This window comes from Ictalurus punctatus, chromosome 6 (assembly GCF_001660625.3).
Source record: "Ictalurus punctatus breed USDA103 chromosome 6, Coco_2.0, whole genome shotgun sequence".
NCBI lineage: Eukaryota > Metazoa > Chordata > Actinopteri > Siluriformes > Ictaluridae > Ictalurus > Ictalurus punctatus.
Window position 1 is genome coordinate 25,153,582 of NC_030421.2, and position 25,028 is coordinate 25,178,609.

The window sequence follows — 25,028 nt, forward strand, 5'->3', positions numbered from 1 at the left end:
GTTATAGACTGTTTTGGGGTCCCCCAGAGGGACAAAGCAATAAACCCTTTAAAATTCTAGATGGAACCTCTTTTCTAAAAGTGTGTGTGTATATGTGTGTGTGTGTGTGTGTGTCAGACATCTTTGCTGATTTATCATATACATGTTTACCTGGCACTTGATGCCTGCCAGGCTGCAGGTGCAAGTCTCTGGGTCACAGAAGAGTCTACAATCACAGCCACAGTCCTCACGTGACACTCGGATGGCCCTCAGCTCATGCTTCTCCTCCACGTCGATTTTCTTGACACCAGATGAGCGAAGCAGGGCCCGACGCTTCTTGGTGGTCAGCGGCTGAAGGAAGAAGTATTCGTCCACCTCTGTGTTGTCCAGGTCCAGGTCATCCTCCGAGATATCGTCCACCGTGAGAGCATTGGCCTCTTCTGACTCAACAGAACCATTTTTTGTCAGCTAGAAACAGAAAAGCAGTTCACAGGGTTACTGCATATACCTGTTGTAACTCACGGGTCATCCTCCAGAGCATTTTTACTAATGGAGTCTGCTTCCTACCCTGAGTTTGATGGAGTTGAGTTTTTCCTCTTTCAAATGGTCTCTCAGCATGTCCCTGTGTATGCGCTCCTGTTCCTTGGCAAACTCGCCGAGTGTGTACTGCCGTACAGAGCTGTGTCGACTCGACATGCCCAAGGTGCTGCCTCCCTGACTGGGAACGCTGGTGAAGCCTTGCCGCCGGCTGAAATAGTACACCGTCACCTTCTCGAAATGCACCCTCTGAGTTCTCATCCGCTTCTCTCGCTTCAGAATGGAGGAGGCTGGAGGAGAAAGAGAATCAAATATTCATGTTAAATACACACACAAAAAAAAAACAATACAAAAATGAATTGAAGAAAAAAACTGAAATGTAAATTTTTTAAAGAATATGATGTAGTGATATTCTGAGATATTTTTTAAACACTAGATGTTAGAATGGTTAATATGTTACTTTGATCATTTTGGACTTAACATATTTTTCCCCTGTGAACAAATTATGTTTGATAATATTTATCCAAATTAATAATTCTACTGCATATTATTAATGACAGCCTTTAGACACCAAAAAACACATATTGTCTTTGACCCATATTTCTTCAATGTTATCTAATGCAAAAGGATTTATATACTGTAGTCTTGCTTGAGCAATGGACTTTAGAATTAAAGTATATTATCCGTTTTGAATGGTACAGGAGACTCACATGGGCTCTTAACAATTCAACTGCAGCTTTGAGAGGACTGCTTTTCCTGTTACAGCGTTTTGCCTCTTTCAAATTACCTCATAATACAAACCACATAAATTATAGCAGCCATCTACACCATCTACACAAGCACGGCTTATTTAAGTGCAGCCCTGTGATGACCTCCACTGGGTCCTTTTAGAATGTGCAGGCCTGTGCTTCTCACTGGATTGCAATGCAAAAAGGTGGAGAAATTACCATCAGATTACATACATAGAGCATAAAAGTCTCTCGTATTGGCTTTAATGTCCATGCAGTTCCCTACAACCCCTCCTTGAGTCCCATCATGTCAGACACACACAGAACAAATAGAAACCATCTGGTCCTGCAGTACCACCACCCACAAGCATGAGCACAATATATTTCATTACAGGCATAAGCATGCTACACTCGCACATTTTCACGGCGTGGGAAAGCAGAAACTTCAGCCTTAATGTAAAGCAGAAACACAGTGTAGAAACAATTTTTTATATTAACTTACATTTTCACAAACGTATAAACATAATATATGAGAAATAGACAGTGAGGCAGGCAACAGTAAGGTAGGCAATTAATATAAATAAAGAGGTTTTTTTTAAAGAGAGCAAATAAAATCATCCTGCAGTAGGCTACATAATGATAATAGGACAGTGAAATGAGTGTTACACTTGTATTCCCTGAGTGTAAATCACTCTGAACTCCCCACACACCTCTCTGTTTGTACTGGCCACTGAGGAAAGACCTGCGGGATGTGCTCCTTCCCTTAGAAAGAACTCTACCCGCACTGAAGCAGCGCAGAACAAAAGTGCTGCTCGCCTATTAGCACTGAGGTAGGCACCTTTGGTGTTATTAATCATTAATGAGTACCAGCATCAGGCACTTTGCTGGCATGAGCCAGCAAAAGGGATCTGCTACCCACAGGCTCAGTGAGCAGCTCATGTGCTAGCCAATGTGATGAGCAATAGGGTTTAGGTTTACTCAGCTGTGGCTTTTTTCTTAGAAACCCACACACTCTTTCACTGAACTCTGTAAGAGGTGAGGATCACAGATTCATTTGTGTAGCTTCGCCTGCAGCAGCTTTAAATCACAGATTCATTGGCCCGGGCTTTCCCGCTGTAGCTCTAAATAAGAGACAGCTTGAGGTTTTATTGCAGTAGCAAGTGGGTGCAGATGAAAAATCTCTAAAACTACTCATTGCAACACAAATCCCTTTTGTGATATATGATATAATGTGCTAAAGTGGCCCTCTTAAAAAAATTCTCAAGAGAGATTTTGTTTCCTGTGGTTTTTCTTTTTTTTTTTTCTTTCCACATCCATTATAATATGTTGTGTTTTTAGGACAGCATGCTCTTAAATACTTAGTAGCTATCTCTCTTGTTTGATGAAGTCAAATAGCAGTAAACACAAAGCACGCGTGAAGTGTAGCCACTTGATGCTGAAACTTGTGAGGTGCAGTCGTTTTAGGTTTATTGTTATAATGAATATTTTATTATAGACCACTACAGACTCAGATGAAAATCGATATTAAATAGCAGTGCTAAATTCAGCTGTCGGAGGACCTCACAAGCATTTTTTGTATTGCCAAGAGTGTAAATGCAGAAAAAATATTTCTCGTTGTTTTACATGTTACGGACCAATCAAGAGATTGAGAGTCCAACTGAAAAAGCAGTGATTGAGGAAATATTCAGCTTAAGACTTATTACTGTCTTTTCAAGGGACATTAAATATGATTCATCAGGTAAGACTTAAATTTTTATAACAATGTTGTCTAAGATAGAGTAAATGTCAGTGCTGAATCACTGTTAAATGTAGAAACTCTAAGCATGGTGAGCTATATCCCTGTAACATACAATCGCAGACTTTGATGTATATTGATGATAATAATGACGACAAAGGAAGCAGTGATGACTCACGTGTGAAGTGAGAGGCAGAGGGGTTGACGCTGTCGCTGCTGTCTCCACTCTCACTGCTCGATATCTCCTCCTCTTCTGACTCCCTCAGTGAGGAGCACGGTGACGCTCCCTCCACCTCCTCAAACTTCCTCTTCAGTATTCCACTCATGACTGCTTCTGAGCCACACCTGCATGGGTGTTAGGGAGACAGAGATAGAGGAAGGTTCTTTAATATCTTAGCTTATGTGTGCTACAATCCTCAAAGCACTCAATTAGCAACAAGCTCTCTCTCTGCCTCTCCTCCCTCCTTTCCTTCGGCGATTGATCACCTCGCCACAAATGGCCTCAGATGGAAGATAGAGAAGGAAAAACTACTAATTGAATGCCTCTAAGTTCCAGGAAGTGTGTTTAGTCCATCCTTTATTGAGCGGCCACAGAAAAGAAGGGGTTCTTCATTTGAATATCTCTATGTAGGTATAAAAACTGTCCGCTGTGAGGATGAATTAATCACAGGAGTACAATAGTGTGGCTGAAAATGAGGTGAAATAGGGTTGAAGCTTTAACTTTGGGATACAAAACATCACCTAGGCACAGAATATTGAGAAAGTAAAGTAAGCTGTGGTAAATAATTACATCTAAAAACCAACAAAAGCTGTTAAAAAAGTTTAGTTAGTACTGCTGTTAATATTTCAGACAAATGATGAGCAGATAAATAATCACAGTGAATGTGTTTGTTAAGAAAATAAATGGATGTAAAAATCACTACAATGGTCCCAATTTGAGGCATAACAAACATATATGAAGGGGTGTATGCTCACTTTATAGTAACAACTAATCTAACACAGACTGTGTTAGTGTGATTAATACAGTATATGGTGAAATTTTGCCTCTGTACACAAAAGTTACACATAGGTCCATAGAGAACAAAAATGTCCATGTCCAAAAATTGTCATAAAGTATTATATATTAATTTTTTTTCCACTTTCACTGATGTTGATTCTTTTACCAGCATCAGTTCTGATCATAATTACCAAACATTCATCCATTTACAGAATTGTAACCCTTTAAATGCTGGTTTGTTTACATAATGCCACAGATGGGTCTTTTTTTTATGAAAAAAAGAAAAATAGTAATTATTTTCCATATATTAAATGCTAAGCAGAATATTTTTCCTTTGATTATTACAGTCTTTGATATGTCAATGATTAACAACAACATTAATTTTGATGCATTCATATTTTTATGCAGTGTCAGATTTAAAAAATTAATAAATAAATACCACTCAGGTCCATAAAGGACCTGATGTCAAAAAACTGTCATAGAAATATTATATATTAATATATTTTTTTTCCACTTTCACTGACTTCGCTTTTTTACCAGCATCAGTTCTGATCATAATTACCAAACATTCATTCATTTTCAGAATTGTAACCTTTAAATGCCGGCTTCTTTACATAATGCAAAAATCTTCAAAACTCAGTAACCTTCTTTGACTCATATATATGGGGTGGGATTTCTAGTACATTATCATTTCTTTCTTGCAAACTGTTCAGACACACATAAAATTTTCAGAACACACACAAACCACGACGCTGATATCCGTACAAACACACCCACACTATAGCACACTATTCTCTTGGTCTGCAGCGCTCTACAATACAGCAGAATCAGAAAAAAGGAAAAGCATGTACAGGTACATCTCAAAAAATTAGAATATAGTAGAAAAGTTTTTTTCTGTCATTTATTTTAAAAAGTGGAACTTTCATATATTCTAGATTACGCAAAACGTGAAATATTTCAAGCTTTTTTTTGTTTTAATCTTGATGATTACGGCTTACAGCTCATGCAAATCAAAAACCCGGTATCTCAAACTATTGACTGACATTTGTTTCCGCTTTTCAGTATCTGAAAAACATTTCCAAGCAAATAATCTTTCCTAACAGTGAGCAATATGGCAAAAATATCATATCACTGTACTTGATTGCAATTTTATGTTACACTGTACGTATCATAATATTCAAGTTTGTTAATAACAAACAGAACAGTAAAACCACGTTCCAAAAATCTGTCAGTTTTAGGTTCATCTTAGATACTCAATACAAACAAAATACAGAAAATTCAATACAGAAAATAAGGAAATTTAAACCTCCAGTCAGCTACTTGTTACTAGGAGTGAGTCAATGTTATAAGAGATAGATATCAATATAATAACGGCCATATTGCCTGGCCCTGATTGCTCCTGTACAAACAGTCAATCAATCAAAGAAACGCTGCATACTATATGTTGTGACAAAGTGGTAATATAAAAAGAATAGTATTTAGAATACTGTAGTATTTCTAATACATACATACATTCAATTCAGTTCAATTACATTTTATTTGTATAGTGCTTTTAATGATAGACACACAGTACGTTTACATGGACAACAACAATCAATAATAATAAACAATATTAACCTGATTAAGACAATACTCTGATTAAAAACTACTATGTAAAACTACCATGTAAACAGCAATTTTTAATTACCTTAACTGATTAAAGTCATACTTGAAGTAAACACAAATTGAATTAAGACGTGTGGAGTACACCTGTTTTAGTCGGATTATCGAAGTGCATTACAGACCTGTAAACACCTTAATCACATTATTAACATCGTATGAGAGTTTTCACCGCATTTTGCAACAGGACACAATCACACATGGCAGTGCTCAACCATGCTCAAAGAGAGCACGGCTGCATCCCAGACTGTGTACTTACCTACTATAGGCTTATAGTAGACGAAAAACATGCATCTCGGCTACTATATAGAAGGTAAGTACGCAGTTTGGGACGCAGCCCAGGGCTTCAAGCTGTTGTCTATTAGCACGTATAGAAGACAAATAATTAACCGCACTTGAAGTGTTTGTAAAATTTTTTAATAAAAACACCCAAAACTGTATACTGTACCATAAGACGAACTGCATGTTGATATGTGAAATTCTGGAGGGATGTCAGACGGTGTGGCACGGTGACATAATGACGTGCTATTAATCGAACTATATTCTAGAACATGTAACACGGGTACATGAAAGGAGTATTCTAAAAGCGACCTTAATCACGATATTGTCTTACTCAGAGGAAGGTCTATAATTAAATTACTACTGTCCATGTAAATGTAGTCATTGTCACAAAGCAGCATTCCAAAAATCTGTGGGGAGATTTAGATCCTTTAGGCCAGAAGTGACAGTGTTAATGAAAAACCCTCTGAGATGATGAGTAAGAAACCTTGAGAGGAGCGAGACTCAGAAGGGAACTCATCCTCTTCTGGGTGACACCCGACACTTTTCTTATAAATAATTAAAAATCATAAAAAAAATTATTTAAACTCATATAAGTAATCCCTCATATATAAATTTATACTTTAAATCCAAACCATACTAAATGTGTTGAACGGATGTTTAGTATGAACTTCATAATCTTTATGATTACAGCAGTAGTTCTTAGGTACATGTGTAATGTATCCAGGTGTCATGACCGTATATATGGCCAAAAGATTGTGGACACCTGACCATCACACCCATATGTGGTTCTTCCCCAAACTGGTGCCACTGGAAGCACAAAACAGGAAGTCTTCGTATGTTGTAGCGTTACAACTGCTCTTCAATGGAAATAAAGGGCCCCAACATGTTTCAGCATGGCAATGCACCTGTGCACCAAGCCAGGTCCATGAAGATATGGTGTGCCAAGGCTGTAGTGAAAGAACTCAACTGTCCTGCACAGAACCCTGACCTCAAGCCCACTGAACACCTTTGGGATGAACTAGAACACCAGACGTTCTCGCCAAACCTCAGTGCCCAACCTCAATATGGCTCTTGTTGCTGAATGGGCACAAATCTCTACAGCCACGCTTCAAAATCCAGTAGAGGTTTTGCCATTATAAGCTTATTATAATGGCAAAGGGGAAGTAAAACTGGAATGGGATGTTCAAAAAACACACATGAGTGTGATGGTCAGGTGTCCAAAAACTTTTGGCCATATAGTGTATACAGTTTTTATATACACCTATTATCTTTAAAAGTCTGTTAACGTATCCTATTTGGTGAAAATGAGTTCTGGATAACTATGAAACACAACACCACTTTTTGCGTTTTATAAAAAACATTGGTGAATAGATGAGGTTAAATGACCCTGTCTTACAAAGCAACAGGATTATCTAGTATTAATCAGTTCATAATTATGTTCCCAGTATGGCTTTAATAATCGTGGCAGAACTCTCCAGAGTGTTTTGTCAAAACCTTTTTTTTTGTCATGTAGATGAGTGAGATCCTACACTGATTTCAAAAACCTGCAGCATAGCTTTGAGAACAGTTAACTCTCATACACTCACTCTCTCTTGCTTTCCAAAACTAAAATAGGCACTATGATGAAAAAGCTGCAGGAGGAAGCACAGATTAGTGGTGTGCCAGGAGAGAAGGAGGGAGAGAGAGGCAGTCTGAGATATGCTGTTGTATTGTTTCATGTGGTGAGGCTCAGAACCTCTCGGCGCTATCGGCTGATTACAGAAGCCCAGACGGAGCAGGGGGTGCTCGGCTAGGCTCTCAGCACAAGCCTATTGTTCTTCTGTGTGTGCTGATGGAGTGAGGGAGGGAGAGAGCGAGAGAGAGAGAGCGAGAGAGAGAGAGAGAGAGTAGCTGGAGAAGCTCCAAACCACAGCATACAGTGCTGCTATGGAATGTCTGGCATTTTCCCTACAGTAAAAAACGTACTTTTCTTATAGCCCGTGTTCTACAGTCAGGCTGAACTAATCAAACTTCTTTCTCCAGCAGGGAGAGCATACGGTACCTACTGTACTCATGACCCTGCTGACAATAATCTACTTTTTTTTGTGTCGTCATATTATTAATCTAATTCAAAACCACAGTGAGACATCGTCCAATAAAAATAAAAAAATCATTCAGTTATGTCCATTTTTGCAAGGCCTGCTGCTCCCTGTCAGATTTACAGGAGGGGGAATGAGATAACTGAAAATGGCTCGTCCAGGTTTTTCGGATACAATGTAGGCCTATTTCCTTGTAATCATCATAATTAGTTCCCCCTTGTTGAAAATCCATTCGCATTCTTAGCCCTCGGCGCATGCCGCACTGCTCTTTCATACCAAAAGTGGTTGCTATGGAGATACTAATATACTTGCACAAATAGTGATTTCATATCAGAGACATTTCGATTTTTTTTTTATTGTGTTTCTGGCATCTACTACACACCCCCAAGATCCAAAAATAAATACAAGCACCATGCTGCATCACACATATATAATCATGTGGCATAAAATCACTGATAAAGAAAAGAGGATCTCTGATCAGTCACTTTATGTAAGATCTCTCTCAGGGTATATGCAATGATTCTGATACATACTAGCAAAGCAGAATATTGGACACATTTTATTATGACTTAAAGACTTAAAATAATGACTGCTCATAATACTAAGAAATATCATAGCCTTATGACAAAATAACCTGTAATGCAAATAGAAAGTGGTTCATGTAGAACTGGTCATCTCGCCTTGTTAAAGCAGAGATCCTTCACTGGATCCGGTTCCATCTGAGACCAGTGCAAGAGTAGCAACTATTCATTTTTTGACACAATGAATTGGCATGACATCATGGGTAGCCCAGAGGTAACAAGAGCTGACTGCTGTAGTGTGCAGTGGGAGAGAGAGACGGAGAGATGAGGAGAGCAGTAACTCTCCCAGCTAGTTATTCCTCCTCTCCATACCTCATTCCCTTCTCTCTCTCCCTCTCTTTCACTCTCTCTCTCTCCCTTTGTCTCTCCTCTCTCCTGGCTAGGCTGCTGTACTTTTCCACAGCACACATACTCCATGTTGCAACTAAAGCATTCTGCAGCAAAACCCAGCACAGAAAATTCAGCCACTCCCAGCAAGAGGACCATTTCACATGCATGCAAATGTATACATACATAGGCACTGTCAATACTGCATCACCACCACATGGACAGTATCACAAAGTATCACAAGCTGAGAAACAGAAGCAACATTAGCAGCTACTGTATGTAGTTTAAAGAGAAGCCTATTGACCTAAGCATTAAGCCACAGTCAGCTAAACCCTGCTGTAGCCTGGCATTGCCACATGGGTTCAGCAGCAAACAATTGGCTGCATGCCAGGCTTTAAAGGAGCCAACTGACCTGCGTCCACCACTGATGTGCTTCACCCGCTACTCCCTCCACTCACACTCAGAGTGAATGAACCGATTCAAGCCTGGATGAGTCGTGATGAATGAAGGCCTCCCATTTTACTCTCCCTGTGCTGGGCAGCATGTGTATGTGTCTGTATGTGTGTGCAAGAGAGAGAGAGAGACAGAGACAGAGAGAGAGAGAGAGAGAGAGAGAGAGAGAGAGAGAGAGAGAGAGAGAGAGAGAGAGAAGGGGAGATGTCAGGAAGCAAGAGAGAAGAGTAGCAGTAGCAAGATAGAGAGAGATGTAAAAGGAAGTGTGTGTGTGTGTGTGTGTGTGTGTGTGTGTGTGTGTGTGTGTGTGTGTGTGAGAGAGAGAGAGAGAGAGAGAGAGAGAGAGAGACAGGGAGAGAGAGAAACCTGTGCATTCAGCAGCAGCCAAGTCTTTACTGTTCTTTCCAGTAAAGAACTCTCCTCTTCCCTCTCCCTGCTTCTCTCTCCCTCTCTGCTTCTCTCTCTCTTATTCGTTCCAGCCACACAAAGACTCATTAGGTGCAGCCAGCTGAGGGCTGGAGACTGAGCACAGCCTGCCTGCGAGATCACATGGGTGGGATGTCTGAGAGAGAGAAAAAGAGAGAGAGAGAGAGAGGGAGAGAGAGAGAGAGAGAGAGAGAGAGAGAGAGAGAGAGAGAGAGAGAGAGAGACACCCTTTTCTGTGCTCCTGCTGTCTGCAGATATTTTTACCAGTGTTGGAAAGGGAGGGAGGGGGTAAAAGAAGGTGAGAGAGAGAGAGAGAGAGAGAGAGAGAGAGAGAGAAAGAGAGAGAGAGAGGACAGAAAGTGAGAGTAAGAGAGGTGCAGAGATTGCATGAGGAGGGATGTAAGAAGGAGAGGAAGCTACAAGTCAATACCCTGCACACAGCAAGTAATCTAAAGAGATTAATGGGTACACTAACAAATTAGCCACACACACACACACACACACACACACACACACACACACACACACACACACACACACACACACACACACAGGATTGAGACTGCTGCACTGGGATTTGTGTTAAAAAAATAAAACAAAAAAACATAGAGCTACAGTTAATATGAGCTGCCACATGGTTTATCAATGCCACAAGTTTGCAGAGTAATAATGCCTTCCGGCACCAAAAACTTCTTCCCAACTATCCCAAATGACATTTAATATACACTAAAATATACTTTTATTTCCATATTTGCATTAATATCTGAACCTTGTATACACTTTAATCTTATTCTTATTTAATGGCTGCCTTCACTTCAAAAGGTAAACAATACTTTTACATGAATGTGTTTTTTAATCAGGATACACCTATCTAATACCCACCTGAAACTTTAAATCAGTATGGGGTCGGATTTGGTATATTTCTGATCTGACATAACACAGACATTGCATGTAAACACAGGAAACAAGTCTACCGTCATCACACCAGTGATGTTTCCCATTACATGTCTACACCAGCCTGCAGAGCGTGGTTATTAGGCGTAACTGAGAGGATATGAGTAATGGTTTAGTATCAGGTATTGGAAGACATCTAAGTCTCTGCTACTGGTATCATATGGAAAAGTGGAAGAAAAGGATTGTGAGCATTCCTAGTTTTTGACCACATACAGTCAACCAATTATATAGTGATAAAAGGAGTTTACAGCACACATTATAACACCAGGCTGAAGCACGGCATAATAGTGCAGAGTACCACTGCTGGGATTCCTGTTCAAACCCAAACTGAGCAAAAGCTCCTCAATAACTCAAACGGTGTTATACATTTAGGGCAGGATGGATAGTAGACTACTGTTGCTAAGCAACGTACATGCCAATCAGTGATCTGCAGGGTCATGTGGCAAAGCTAAGCTCATGGGATTGGCCTCAGAAGATGTACAGGACCAGTGAAGGTGCATATATTTACAATCTAAATCACAATCTGCACTCTAGATTATAATGTACAAATTTTCATGAAACTATTTCATTATTTTATTGCAAATGCATATATAGTGGATTAAAAGACTCCCAGGCATATAATAGTGATTTAATGTTCCAGTGGATTTCTTTTTGAATAAAATGAATGAATTAAGTTAATTAGATACATTTTTTGCATGTATACAGATGTCTCCTCTATTTAAATCACCTCAAGCTACAATAGGAATAATTGTATATGCATGTTCAGAACAAGGTCTTATTAATATCGCAACATAATTTCCATTCAAACTTATAACAAAATGTTATTTAACCATCAGTTGCTATTGTATGAATATTAAACAATTTTTATTTATTTTTATTTTTTAAAATTTTGCTTCACATCCACTACTAGGCTACTAACAGTCTTTTACAATTTAAATTGTGTTTTGTATACTAAATACATAAATGCAAACATTGCATATATAGTGCCTGCCACTAATATTGGCACCTTTGGTAAATATGAGCAAAGAAGTCTGTGAAAATTGTCTTTTCACAATTGCTAACACAACACAGGTTTACCCCCAAAAATAAATCTTTGTTAAATATAAGTGTGCAACAATTATTGGCACCACTATAAATTCATATGAGAAAAATATATTTAAAAAGAAATTTAGTACACCTGGGTAACTAAGAACAGGAAATTGTTCAACCATGACTTCCTGTTTCACAGGGGTGTAAATATAAAGTAACACATAGGCCAAATTCCCTTAGTCATTCATAACAATGGGTAAGACCAGGGAATATAACTGTGAGCGGCAAAATGAGAAGTGGCTATAAGAAAATAGCACAAGCATTGAAAATGCCCATTTCCACCATCAGGGCAATAATTAAGAAGTTCCAGTCAATTGGAAATGTTATGAATCAAACTGGAATTGGACGTGTGTCTATATCGTCTCAACGCACTGTGAAGAGGATGGTTCGAGTGGCCAAAAAATCTCCAAGGATCACAGCTGGAGAATTGCAGGTTAGTTGTGTCTTGGGGTCAGAAAGTCTCCAAAACTACAATCCGAAGTTACCTACATCACCACAAGTAGTTTGAAAGGGTTTCAAGAAAAAAGCCTCTACTCTCATCCAAAAACAAACTCAAGCGTCTTCAGTTCACTAGACTCTACTGGAACTTCAAATGAGATCGGGTTCTATGGTCAGATGAAACCAAAATAGAGCTTTTTGGCAATAAACACCAGAGGTGGTTTTGGCGCACACAGAGAGGTAGCCATATGGAAAAGTACCTCATGCCCACGGTTAAATATGGTGGTGGCTCTTTAATGTTTTGGGGCTTTTTTTCTGCCAGAGGACCTGGACATTTTGTTAGGATACATGGCATCATGGACTCTATCAAATATCAACAGATATTAAATGAGAACCTGACTGCCTCTACCTGAAAGCTTAAAATGGGCTGTGGTTGGATCTTCCAGCAGGACAATGATACAAATACATAAATCAAAATCAACACAAAAATGGTTTACTGACCATAAAATCAAGGTCTTGCCATGACCATCCCAGTCCCCTGACTTGAAACCCATAGAAAACCTGTGGGGTGAGCTGAAGAGGAGAGTCCACCAGCGTGGACCTTGAAATTTGAAGGATCTGGAGAGATTCTGTATGGTGAAATGGCCTCAGATCCCTTGCCATGTATTCTCCAACCTCATCAGGCATTAGAGGAGAAGACTCAGAGCTGTTATCTTGGCAAAGGGAGGTAGCACAAGTATTGACTAAAAGGGTGCCAATAATTGTTACACACCTATATTTAACAAAGATATATTTTTTTTGGATAAACCTGTGTTGTGTTTGCAATTGTTTGATATCCATGAGAGTATTTCTGTGAATGCACATTTTTGTGAATGGTTTGAACAAAGGATCAATAGGTTAAACAATAAAGACAATTTTTCTCATCTTTCTTTGTTCATATTTACCAAAGGTGTCAATATTAATGGAGGGCACTGTAGTTAATATGGCACGAAAGCAATTTATGTCTACTTATAAGATGGTTTGTAATACCATGAGTGTATTATATAGCATTAGAGGCTTTAAGAAAGCTCTGTGAAGGGTCAGCTGCCTCATAAGTATAATGCCGATGTGTGTTTTGGGATTAATTTCTGTCTGACTGTGCTTGAGTTTAATTTATCCAGGACCCACTCCCCAGAAATATAGCAGGCCACTGCTATATACACAAAATGGAAACATTTTCTAGTTACTCTCTCAATAAGAATAATAATAAACTGTACATTTCCTTGTTTTCAGGGATGTACAATCAAGGGAACAATTTTGTACCTTTAACATGCCTCTTTCACCTGGAAATGAATATAGTGTACATTTAAAAATGGTACATAAATGGATCCTAACTATTTTTAGGGTGAAGCTTTAAAAGGTACACCACATGCACCATTTTAGGAAAAGGATAAATACTATAAATGTATGTACACTTGAGGTGCCGCTCCAACAACAAAGAAAGGTACAGTTTAGTACTCTTTTTTCTGATAGTGTATAGCCCATGGGTATAAAATATTGATCTCTGAATGGATGAACACTAAAGCTGAGACTAAATGGAAAATCATTCAGAATAATAGCAGCAAGCAATTTCCTCATATTACTTGTGTAGCCTAATATTGTTCCATACAAAATGCTTTGGTTTTTGTCCATAGTCCAATCAATGGGAAGAAAAGCTCCTGACCCTTCCCATAAGTGCACAGGATAAATGCTCATATGAGGGCATAAGCATTGTGGAACCTGATTTTCCCACAAGATTTAATTATTGTCCTCATTTCCTCTCCATCTTGGGAACCCATCTATTGTATAACAGCGATATCTAATTTGCATTCTTTTCCTTTCCCCTCCTTATGGGGTCTCATACTCACTGCTCCATTTCATAAAAATGCAGAGCATCGGCCAAGTGGAAGCAGTTTTGTTACACTGATTTGGGGAGCCACGGCATCAGTAAGAATGACCCATTTTGGGAATGGGTGTGTGAATTTTGTGTCAAATAGTGGGAATTTGTCAACTGGAAGGGCTTCATTTGCATAAGGAACTGTGGACCTGAATTTACGTCATGTGAAAATGAGGTGTCCAGATCTAAATCAAATATGATTGTGTCATAGAAATACAGGTTATAGATTTAATAAGTGTGTGAATAAAAGTGATTAGTAATAACTGGAGGTTTTAATAGCAGCTGCAAGAAGCAAAAGCCATGCTTATATATTTTCAGCAAATAATAGCAGATATTCCTTGACAGTCTGATTATGATAAAGACATCAGTGAGAGTATTGAATGAGGGACATTTTTCAGTCTCCAAGCAGCGATAAAATCAAGGCCAATACGTATTAAAGAAATCCCTAAACAGATGTGAAATTTTTACATGAACAAATCCTATTTAATGTTTAGTGAATCAACTTTGATTAACCCACTGCTACTCTGCTGACTCTCTAACCCGTAAGAAGCTTTACACAGTGCATTACACAAATAGGGCCTTCAGACTAGATGCTGAAATCTCCCCTCAACACAGGAAAGGTAGTAAGTAGTAGAGAAACACTCCTGCTGCTTTGATGCCAGCCCTCCTCAGCACGCAGCATGCTTGCTTTGTCACCTCTATTTAACTCCCTTTGCTTTCTGCTGTCTCCCCATCTGTTCAGCCTCTATCCCCAGCCTGTGCTTCCTCCTAAATGTTTCATACTACGTCACCGTGGCTTTTCCAAGGCCTTTAATTAGCAGCATGCTAACCTCTGAATGGCCTCAGCCCAGAGTATAGCTGAGCCCAGCCACTCCACTGAATCACATGGGTCAGTTCAATTGTGCACTTCCTGGCCCTGGAGCTCACACTTCTGAAAACAAATAAGTGCCAATGTCCACTGTTGCAAATAACCCGGGAATGAAAATCTGACTCACTGAGCCACTCCTACTCCACTAACATTATTCTGTGAGATACCAGAGGGATCTGTTGTGGTAAAGCATCTTTTCTGTACGCAGCCCTGTCACAATTATGAAATTATGGTTACAAAAATGAGTAACTGTCAAACACAATACTGAAATTAACACTTTATTTGCTGCTGACTATACTATTGTTCTTTTTATAACAGACAGCCATTGCGTGCGCACACAAACACACACAGACATTTATAAACAGTGAATATATAAGCAGCTCTGCCTTAAAAAAATTATACGGGGAATACATTGCAGATATTATTATTTAAATATATACAACTTATTCTTAAACACACAAACAGTCTCATGGACGAAAAAAAACAATTACTGTAATATTGGGTATTCATAATACTAAATAATTAAACTGTGTATTCATGCACCAAATATTGCCATTAACAAGTTGCCAATTTAAAGCACCATTAAATATTACTGCATTCAATGACAAAACATAAATACAACAAATTCAATGATCAAATACTGATCATGGACAGTTGGACAATTAATGCCATGTTTACCAACTACATATAGCTACATCAAAACATATTATTGCTGGATGTAATCATTAATTGCAATCACCTAAAACCATTATCATATGACTGTGTATAAGTGACTATGAACTAACGGTGAAAGGCCAACATGCATTGTAACATTATATAAAAAAATCTGAACAAGTGAAGTCATTTTTCTTTTCAAGCTGGAACATTTTATTATATGGTGTATCCGAGGGAGTAAGACACAGATATTTTCTTTCCGGAGAAATTTAAATGTAAATGGAGCTCTGAGGAAGTCTGCCATGTTGCTGGAACATACACTTACAGATGATGTCTTTATACCACAGCACTGTTGAATTCTCAAATGTGATTGATCAGAAAGTGTTGATTAATTTTCCAGAACAGCATTGCTGACAGTAGTGTTCATACTTCATCGTTTCTATAGTAACTGCTAATTCACAGGGACTTGTATGGTGGATGCTCCATATAATCTTATAGATAGTATATAAATATACTGTACACAGTACTGTGCAAAAGTCACATGCATAGAAATGCTGTAGAGCAAACATGCCTTCAAAAATAATGAAATTAAATGTTTCCATATTTTAAAAAAATACTAGAAAAGGAGTAAACAGTAATAAATTAAACAAAGTAAATATTTAGTGTGACGACCCTTTGCTTAAAACATTTGCAGTTTCAGGTATAATGTGTGCAGTTTTATAAGGAAATGAGCTACAGGTTTTATTGAGCTTCTTGCAGAACCAGACACAGTTCTTCTGGAGACTTTGACTGCCACATTTGTTTCTTATTATTGCAGCAAAAACCCAACAGCCTTCATTATGTTTTTTGTCTGAAAAGTGTCTCTTACATAATATGCTGCTTTCTTTACTGACATACAAACATTTTTCTGTAACATTTAATTTTGGGATGAAAACTAATGTTGAGAAAACTTAAATGTTTTTGTTCTGACTGGATAATGTAGAAATCATAAAATGATAATCTATAACTATACGTTTGTACTAAAAAAAAATAGGGTGCCTAAAACTTTTGCACAGTTCTGTATAATAATAAATGAATAAAAAAAGAAAAATGTATCATCCTTCTGATGATGCTTTCTGTAAGGAGATGATTATTTTTGGAAGCAGTCTTGGGTGTTAGTTCTTTGTAACAGTGTTTCACCACAAGAGACATACAGAGGACAGAGCACGTTCTGGTTTCTTGGTAACATGACAAACTGTGTTGTTTTGTCATATTAACATCCAGAAAGAGAAGTGACAAGTAGACTGTATATAGGTAGAAGTGACTGACTGTTAATAGCTGGCGTGACAGCCATTAATAAATTGTATATGTAAATAAAATATGTAAATAAAAATGTAACTGTTGACAAATAGCTGTAGTATAAGAGGAATAAAATGTGGAAAATAATCAAGTTCAGGGTGGAAATCATAACCCACTATTATCAAAGTTATTATATTTATAATATGGAAATTTGATGAATTAAAAAACACTGTGGCTGCAATAAATAGCCAACAAATTATTGTACACGTTTAAATAACGCGTCTAATATTTGAATAGTTTGATTGTGTTTAAACGGAGTCCATCGCATTTATTATACAATTAAAGGGGTGACAGCAAAAAGTTTGAGAATGCCTGCCTCAACATCAGAGTAGAGTTTAAAACAGTGTTTGATGAGCTGGCCAGGTTGATTTCCTCACTCCCCTTCTCTGCAGTCTACAAACTAGCGAAGCCAAGGCAACTGCACAGTACAGCACACACGCACAGCCTCACTGCATCCAGATAGAGAGAGAGAGAAAGAGAGAAAGAGAGAGAGGGGACAGAGACAGCAGGCAAAAAAGGAACACATTTGGCCTGCCAGTTTTAGCTAAAGCTCAATATGGCCCACCTCATCTCTACAATGTTAGTGTTTTTACTGTTGTATGGCACAACACAAACATTATTCTTCCCATATGGCTGTGCAAGTTTTTTTTTTGAAGTGTCATACGTCAGTGGAGCGGCTGTCTTGGCCCACTGTAGATGCAGCAGAGACAGACACTGAAAGTGGAGCTTAAAAAGAGAGAAGAGTAAAAGGCCTCTGACACTCCCGGAGAAGTGTAGTAGAAGTCCAGACACTGTTTAACCTCATACATCACACACACACACACACACACACACAAGTAGCAGCCCTACATAGCAACACAGAGCCAGGTCTTTCCAGGGCGAAAAGAGATGTCTCTCTGCTGCTCCATGCAACCTACAAAACTGTACACTCTAATGATTATATATTCAAAAATGTCTCTCTTCTGATTTCTGAAACTTACTAAAGTGCTCCAAAAGGCCATAAATGTAGTGCTGATACATGACATGTTTGACATTAGATTTGGGAAGTATTGACTGTACTGTACACAAGGTCTGCTTCATGAAAAATACCAAGGCAGGAATTTTTAAAGGTCATGGCTTACTCTTTCAGGATAGTGTTCAAAAGCTGCTGTATTCTGTAAGGGAGTAGGATGGGTTAATAGTTTTTCTTTTTGAAAAAGTCTTTCTTTTTGTAATGCCCAGCAAACTACTTGAAATTGCATTTGAACATGTCTTTCATTTTTAATAGCCAGCAGAATCTATGAATATACACACAAATATGAAATATGGAAATGCACTCATGTTCTCATATCACCTGGCATAGTATCACTACTAGCTAGCTAGCTAGTTCCCCTTGGAAATCAATAAAGTAAATCTATATCTATCTTGTTTTTTTCACTTATATTGGCTCACTAGAATTTCAGTATCAAAGTTTCACTTAGCATTTAAATATTCTCAAAAATGACTAACATTCGCTAAGTTAGTAAGTTAACTAGCTTAGTATGCTGGTCCACTGATGGAGTTAATACATAATGCTCCCCAAATCAGTATTTTTTCTTACTGAAGTACTAAGAACACTGAAAAAGAGTCTAATTAAGTTTAATTAAAAAGAAATATATATATATATATATATATATATATATATATATATATATATATATATATATATATATATAACGCTAAACACTAACCTACTGGAATCCACTACTTATTTAGCAGCATGGTTTTTTTTTTTTTTTTTTTTTTTAAGTTTAGGGGTACTTTCAAGTAAGGCTGGGTGATATATCAATATCATGATGAATGATTGCGCAATACAATTTTCTGAGATACCATTGATATGGTGATGTATTTTTAAAAACATTTTTAATTATTATACATTAAATAGTAATGAATGGATGCTGTTGATTTGATGTAATTTTTTGTACTGTGTCTTTGTTGGCATTAACGAAACATATCATCAAACTCAGGTTAACTTTTTTGTTTATTTTCTACTGTTTTGCAGACAGTTTGTTAGCTAAATTATATATCGTGATACACATTGTGTATCGTAGAAATGTCCTCAAGTATCATGATATGATATTTTTGTCATATTGCCCAGCCCTACTTTCAAGTGAATGTATTTTGTATTTATAAAATAAATATTTAAGCATACCCCATCCAGGGTGTCCCTTGCTTTGTGCCCCATGCCCCCTGGGATAGGCTCCAGGTTCCCCGTGACCCAGTAAGGATAAGTGGTACAGAAAATGGATAGATGGATATTTAAGCATACACAGGATAAAAAGCAGGTGATATAAACTGACAAATTAAGGTATGACACATTACTGAACAGTTACTTAATAGTATCTGATTTACCATGAACGCTCAATCAGTCTATGAACTGTGGAGCTGTAAATCAATACCAATTCCAATTTATACAAAAACACATGGTATTGCTCATTGTTCAAAAAGACAAACAGCCCACACACACTGCTAAAATGACATAAAAATTTCCTAATCACAGCCTTCATTAAGCAAAATGTATCACTTAGAACACATACAAAAATTAGTCTCTGGCACAAAAACAACACAAAACTGTGAGACTCTACAGAACTTGTCTTTTTTGGGAGCAACAAGCAAAAATATACAAGCCAATTAAAGACAAAGCAGCCCATTTAAGCAAATGTACTACACTCACTGCTTTATGGAAATGAGGCTTCATTCCAGCTCTGTACATTTGTTAACTTGCTGTTGCCCAAGGCAAGGCATTAGTCATCAACACGCGCACACGCACACGCGCACACACACACACATACATGAAAGGAACGAGACAGCGCTGGCTGCTGTTCAGTATCCTGCACACGGAGCAGACTGCTGCAGCTAGTGCCCAGCATTGATCTCCTCATCCTCCACCCAGAACAATGGAAGGGAAAAAAGCACCATTCCACCACCAGCCTTGTGCATGTGCACAGATTCAATTTTACAGTGACACACAGAGTCTGAACTCGGTTGTCTCGTGGTTGTGTTTATTAAGGGGGACTGTATTCCCTCGTGTTACACAGAGCCTTGAACTCTTAATAGAAATAAATGCCATGCACAGAAGCTGCTCCTCTCATCATGGCTTGTGTTAGTGCTTAAATTAAGAAGGACATTAAAATATGCACCACTAGTGAAACACAAACATTGAGTGTTATCAGGTCCTAGTATGCTAATAGCTGGACTGGAGTAAAGCATTAAGAAAATTGCTATTTGACAAATGAAAGTCTATTTAGAGCTCCTTTGAGTAAGTATCCTGTGATATCGATTCATAGCTACTGGAATGTTCTAGACACAGGGAATATTGCCGGGACAATTAAAGATTTTCAGATTGTTCTAAGATAATGGTTAAGATGAAATGTCTTTGCATAACATGATCAGAATTGAGAATTTTCTCAATATAAGGAAAAGTTTATTTCTGTGTACAGCACTGACAAGGCTAAGGTCAATGGACACAAATTAGACAGCAAGGAGAAAAAAAACCCCAAACATTCTTGCACTCAGCAGCTGTGTGGATTCTTCCTGAAGTTGTAAATCCCGATTGAATCAATTCCCCTCCAAATGTCATTCCACTCACGTACTTCTGTGGCATAATCAGGTACTTTCACCCTCATGTCAATCATAAGACACCCCTGAATAATTCATAGAAATATTTTTTATTTATCTCTGCATTTTGCCAATGCCAAGAGTAAAAAAAAAACTTAGGAGAAGTCGAAGCTCTGAGTAGACACAGACGCACAACACCTCACATAGTGAACAATGCTTTCATCTTTAATCCAAGTGCTGGAAGGCTGGGGTTGTCTGGGTCTACACAGACACACACGCATTATTAATTCACTTTCTCACTGAGATCTGATAACGTTTTCATATTTTAACTGTAGAGGGCTGGTGTCAGAGAAGCTCTATGAAGTTAATCTTGTTTGTCTTAATAATAAATAATTTTAATTTTTAAACATCTCTCTTTGGATTGCATTCAATAACATAGTGTAAAGCTGGATCAAATATTCAGAAAAAAAACAAAACATACATACTTCTCTTTTGAAAGGACTCACTCCACACATGCCTCAAAATGAAAAACAGCTTTGTCTGATCCTGAAAGTGACAACTATCTTAAAATCCTTAACATCACATATGAATCAACTGCTGCAGTCAAGTGAGTCTAATGATATGGTTGTAATTTGAAGCTGAGTAAGGCTGTAAATGACTGAAGCAGTACCAGGTGTGGTAACTGTTACTGATTGGCAGCTACCTGACAGCCAGGGAGTGTGTGCAGTCTAAAATTAGATGAGTGCATGTGTAGGCTGAGACACTGAGTGTGTGTCACCAAAAGATGACTAAACTGCCATTCATGCCAAACAATCACTGTGGGACAGAAGAATTATACAAGTACGTGCTTACAGTGCAGAGAATTTCAGGAGCATAAATCCTTCTTTTATTTTACCAGCATATGAAACACTTAATGTTAATCTAATTAAGTCCATAATAGTGATGCTAGTGTTCGAGTACAATACCCAGTTATTAGCTCTAGCAGTAACTGGTATATTGTTCCTATATAGATGCCACGTGTAACGATGTATGATGACAGAATCAGATTACTATTGTAATGTATTGTTTGCTGGCACAATACAGTAGAAGTGTCTGACATATATTTACTATTGATAGGATGATGAATTAATTAATTATTGCCCCAGCTGAGAAGACACATTTACAGCTATGCATAGAAAGCCTTTTCTAATCACTCTTTAAATTCAGTATTTCTCTATACTGGCAAGCCCTGTTAGCATCACTAATTAGTAGCCTGATTTGCTACCATTTGGTCTTCAGTGTCATAATATATGCTGGAACAACCCAATAGCATTGCAGCACTTACAGTGCCCTAGATGAATATTGGCACCCTTGGTAAATATGAGCAAAGATGGCTGTGGAAAATGGTCTTTATTGTTTAACCTTTTGGTAAAAAAAAAAAAAAAAAAAAAAAAAAAAATCACAAAAATACTCTCATGGATATCAAACAGTTGCAAGCACAACACAGGTTTATATATATATATATAAAAAAATCTTTGTTAAATATAGGTGTGCAACAATTATTGACACCCCTATGAATTCACATGATATAATTTCCATTGATATTTAAAATATTTTTAGTACACCTGGGTGACTAGAAACAGTAAATTGTTCAACCATGACTTCCTGTTTCACAGGGGTATAAATATGAGGTAACACATAGGCCAAATTCACTTAGTCATTCATCACAGTGGGTAAGACCAATGAATATAGAGGTTATATGCAGCAAAAGGTTGTAGAGCTTCATAAAATTGGAAGTGGTTAAAAGAAAATAGCACAAGCATTGAAAATGTCCTTTTCTAACATCAGGGCATTCATTAAGAAGTTCCAGTCAACTGGAAATGTTATGAATCAACCTGGAATTGGACGTCTGTCTATATCGTCTCAATGCACTGTGAAGAGGATGGTTCAAGTGGATAAAAAAAATCTCCAAGGATCACAGCTGGAGAATTGCAGGTTAGTTGTGTCTTGGGGTATGAAAGTCTCCAAAACTACAATCCGAAGACACCTACATCTCCACAAGTTGTTTAGAAGGGTTTCAAGAAAAAGGCCTTTACTCTCATTCAAAAACAAATTCAAGCGTCTTCAGTTTGCCAGACACTACTGGAACTTCAAATTGGATCAGGTTCTATGGTCAGATGAAACCAAAATAGAGCTTTTTGGCAATAAACACCAGAGGTGGTTTTGGCGCACACAGAGAGGTAGCCATATGGAAAAGTACCTCATGTCCACAGTTAAATATGGTGGTGGCTCTTTAACGTTTTGGGGCTTTTTTCTGCCAGAGGACCTGGACATTTTGTTAGGATATATGGCATTATGGACTCTATCAAATATCAACAGATATTAAATGAAAACCTGACTTCCTCTTCCAGAAAGCTTAAAGTAGGCCATGGTTGGATCTTCCAGCAGGACAATGATCCAAAACATACATCAAAATCAACAAAAAAGGTTTACTGACAACAAAATCAAGGTCCTGCCATGACCCCTCCCAGTACCCTGACTTAAACCCATAGAAAACCTGTGAGGTGAACTGAAGAGGAGAGTCCACCAGCATGGACATTGAAATGTGAAGGATCTGGAGAGACATGTATTCTCCAACCTAATTGGGCATTATAGGAGAAGAACAGAGCTGTTATCTTGGCAAAGGGAGGTAGCACAAAGTATTGACTAAAAGGGTGCCAATACTTGTTGCACACCCATATTTAACAAAGTTTTTTTTTTTTAGAAACCTGTGTTTTGTTTGCAATTGTTTGATATCCATGAGAGTGGAGTATTTGTGTGAATTTTTTTTAACAAAAGATCAAAAGGTTAAACAATAAAGACAATTTTTCTAGCCTTCTTTCACATTTACCAAAGGTGCCAATATAAGTGGAGGACAGTGTATGTAATATTGGATAATTTTCTGCAATAAATAAGTGACCAAGTATAATATTAGTGGAGGGCACTGTATCTGTTGAAAAAATGTCTGCATTCAAAAAAAATATCCATATTCCAATGTTCCCTGGATAGCCGAGATAACCTTAGTTAACCTTGGTCCAAAACACTTAAGAGCTGCAGCCACACAGACAGACCCACACAATTACTGGCACTGCACACCCTCACTCATGCAAAACACCTATACTTCTCTAAAGCATAATACCTGAAACTAATGCTTTAATGTAATTCATATACAGATTTGATTGTTAATATTGAATAAGGCAGAACATCCAATTAGAAAAACCAACAAATGATCTGTCAGATTAATATTAGTGACACATCAGAGGAGTCACGGTAGACTGCACCAATTAGTTACATAGTAATTCACAACTGACTAACAGCCATATTACTCCAAGTTGTTTATCTTGATATGGTCTGGAATATATAAACATACGGCAACTGTCTCCCCATGCAGTTATTTTAACCACATTAAAATTGGTTGCCATAGCAATATGAGAGAGAAGAGATAGCAAGGGAGAGAAAGCAGGCTCTGAATATTCTGAAAAGAACAATACAGTGCAACATTATTTTAAGAAAATTGTCCCCATTTGTGTAATGGCTTTGCATAAAATCCCTCATTTGAAAACATTAAAATCCAAAGAACATATGTGCGCACAAATGTGGCCTGATCAAAATACCCCAACCCTAAGTCACGTTGCCTTTTGTTCACTCGTGTTCCGCACATGTTGATGTTTTAGCCTGATATTGAAAGGCAACACTGAATGGACTGTCCTTCCCTTGGTTCTCTTTCCCTTCCTTTTGTGTTGAAAAATATGTCTACGGAACCATACTGCCTCCAGAAATAATACTGTTGGTTAAAATAGTTTTCATGCATTTGATCACTGATATAAAGCATTTATCTGCTTTCAGTCTACATGATTGAAAATGTGAAGTAGTTGATCGCTCTCCTGCATTACATATTTTACATATTCTATATTTTACAATATATTTAACTGATGGTTAAAAACACCTAACATCCACTTTTGTAACATAAATAAAGAAATGCAAATATAAGATAGCTAGATCTAAAAATGAGCGGTGATGTTCAGATGCATGTAAGTTATATTGCGGTATCTATGTGCAAATGTCACTGAAAAATGTTAAATGTTAAAATGGTTCACATTAAAAAAAAAAAGAAAAGAATTGAATCTAAAGAGAAAAGACAAATATTAAAATGTAAAATATTAGAATTGTTCACCTTCAAAATGTAGTCTATGGTAGTCTGAGGAGAAATTACACATATTAGTAAAGAACAAGGATTTATACATTTACAAACACAAGTCATATAGACCTAGAATATGCCATGCAATAGGTTAGTGTTAGTCAAGGCCATGATTAATTTACTCTGTTGAAAATAATATTAAATAGCATGAATACATTTTTAACATGTGTTCTTGATAATGTACCATTTACATTTTCC

At 37.6% G+C, this 25,028-nt stretch overlaps 1 protein-coding gene across 3 annotated transcripts in view; it reads right to left on the reverse strand.

Moving 5' to 3' along the window:
- The window catches only part of csrnp3 (cysteine-serine-rich nuclear protein 3), a 34,056-nt gene that overhangs the window by 3,761 nt on the left and 5,267 nt on the right, over nucleotides 1-25,028 (reverse strand). Inside the window, exons 1-4 of one of the 3 annotated variants that reach the window (XM_017470529.3) lie at nucleotides 9,316-9,676; nucleotides 3,158-3,324; nucleotides 547-806; nucleotides 151-447 (exon numbers count right to left, since the gene is read on the reverse strand). In XM_017470529.3, the coding sequence (XP_017326018.1) occupies nucleotides 151-447; nucleotides 547-806; nucleotides 3,158-3,305 (705 nt within the window). In that variant the 5' untranslated portion in view covers nucleotides 3,306-3,324; nucleotides 9,316-9,676. Of the gene's footprint in view, nucleotides 1-150; nucleotides 448-546; nucleotides 807-3,157; nucleotides 3,325-6,083; nucleotides 6,128-9,315; nucleotides 9,677-25,028 lie in introns of those variants that run through there. The other 2 variants (XM_053681056.1, XM_017470526.3) reach the window with 2 other exon arrangements.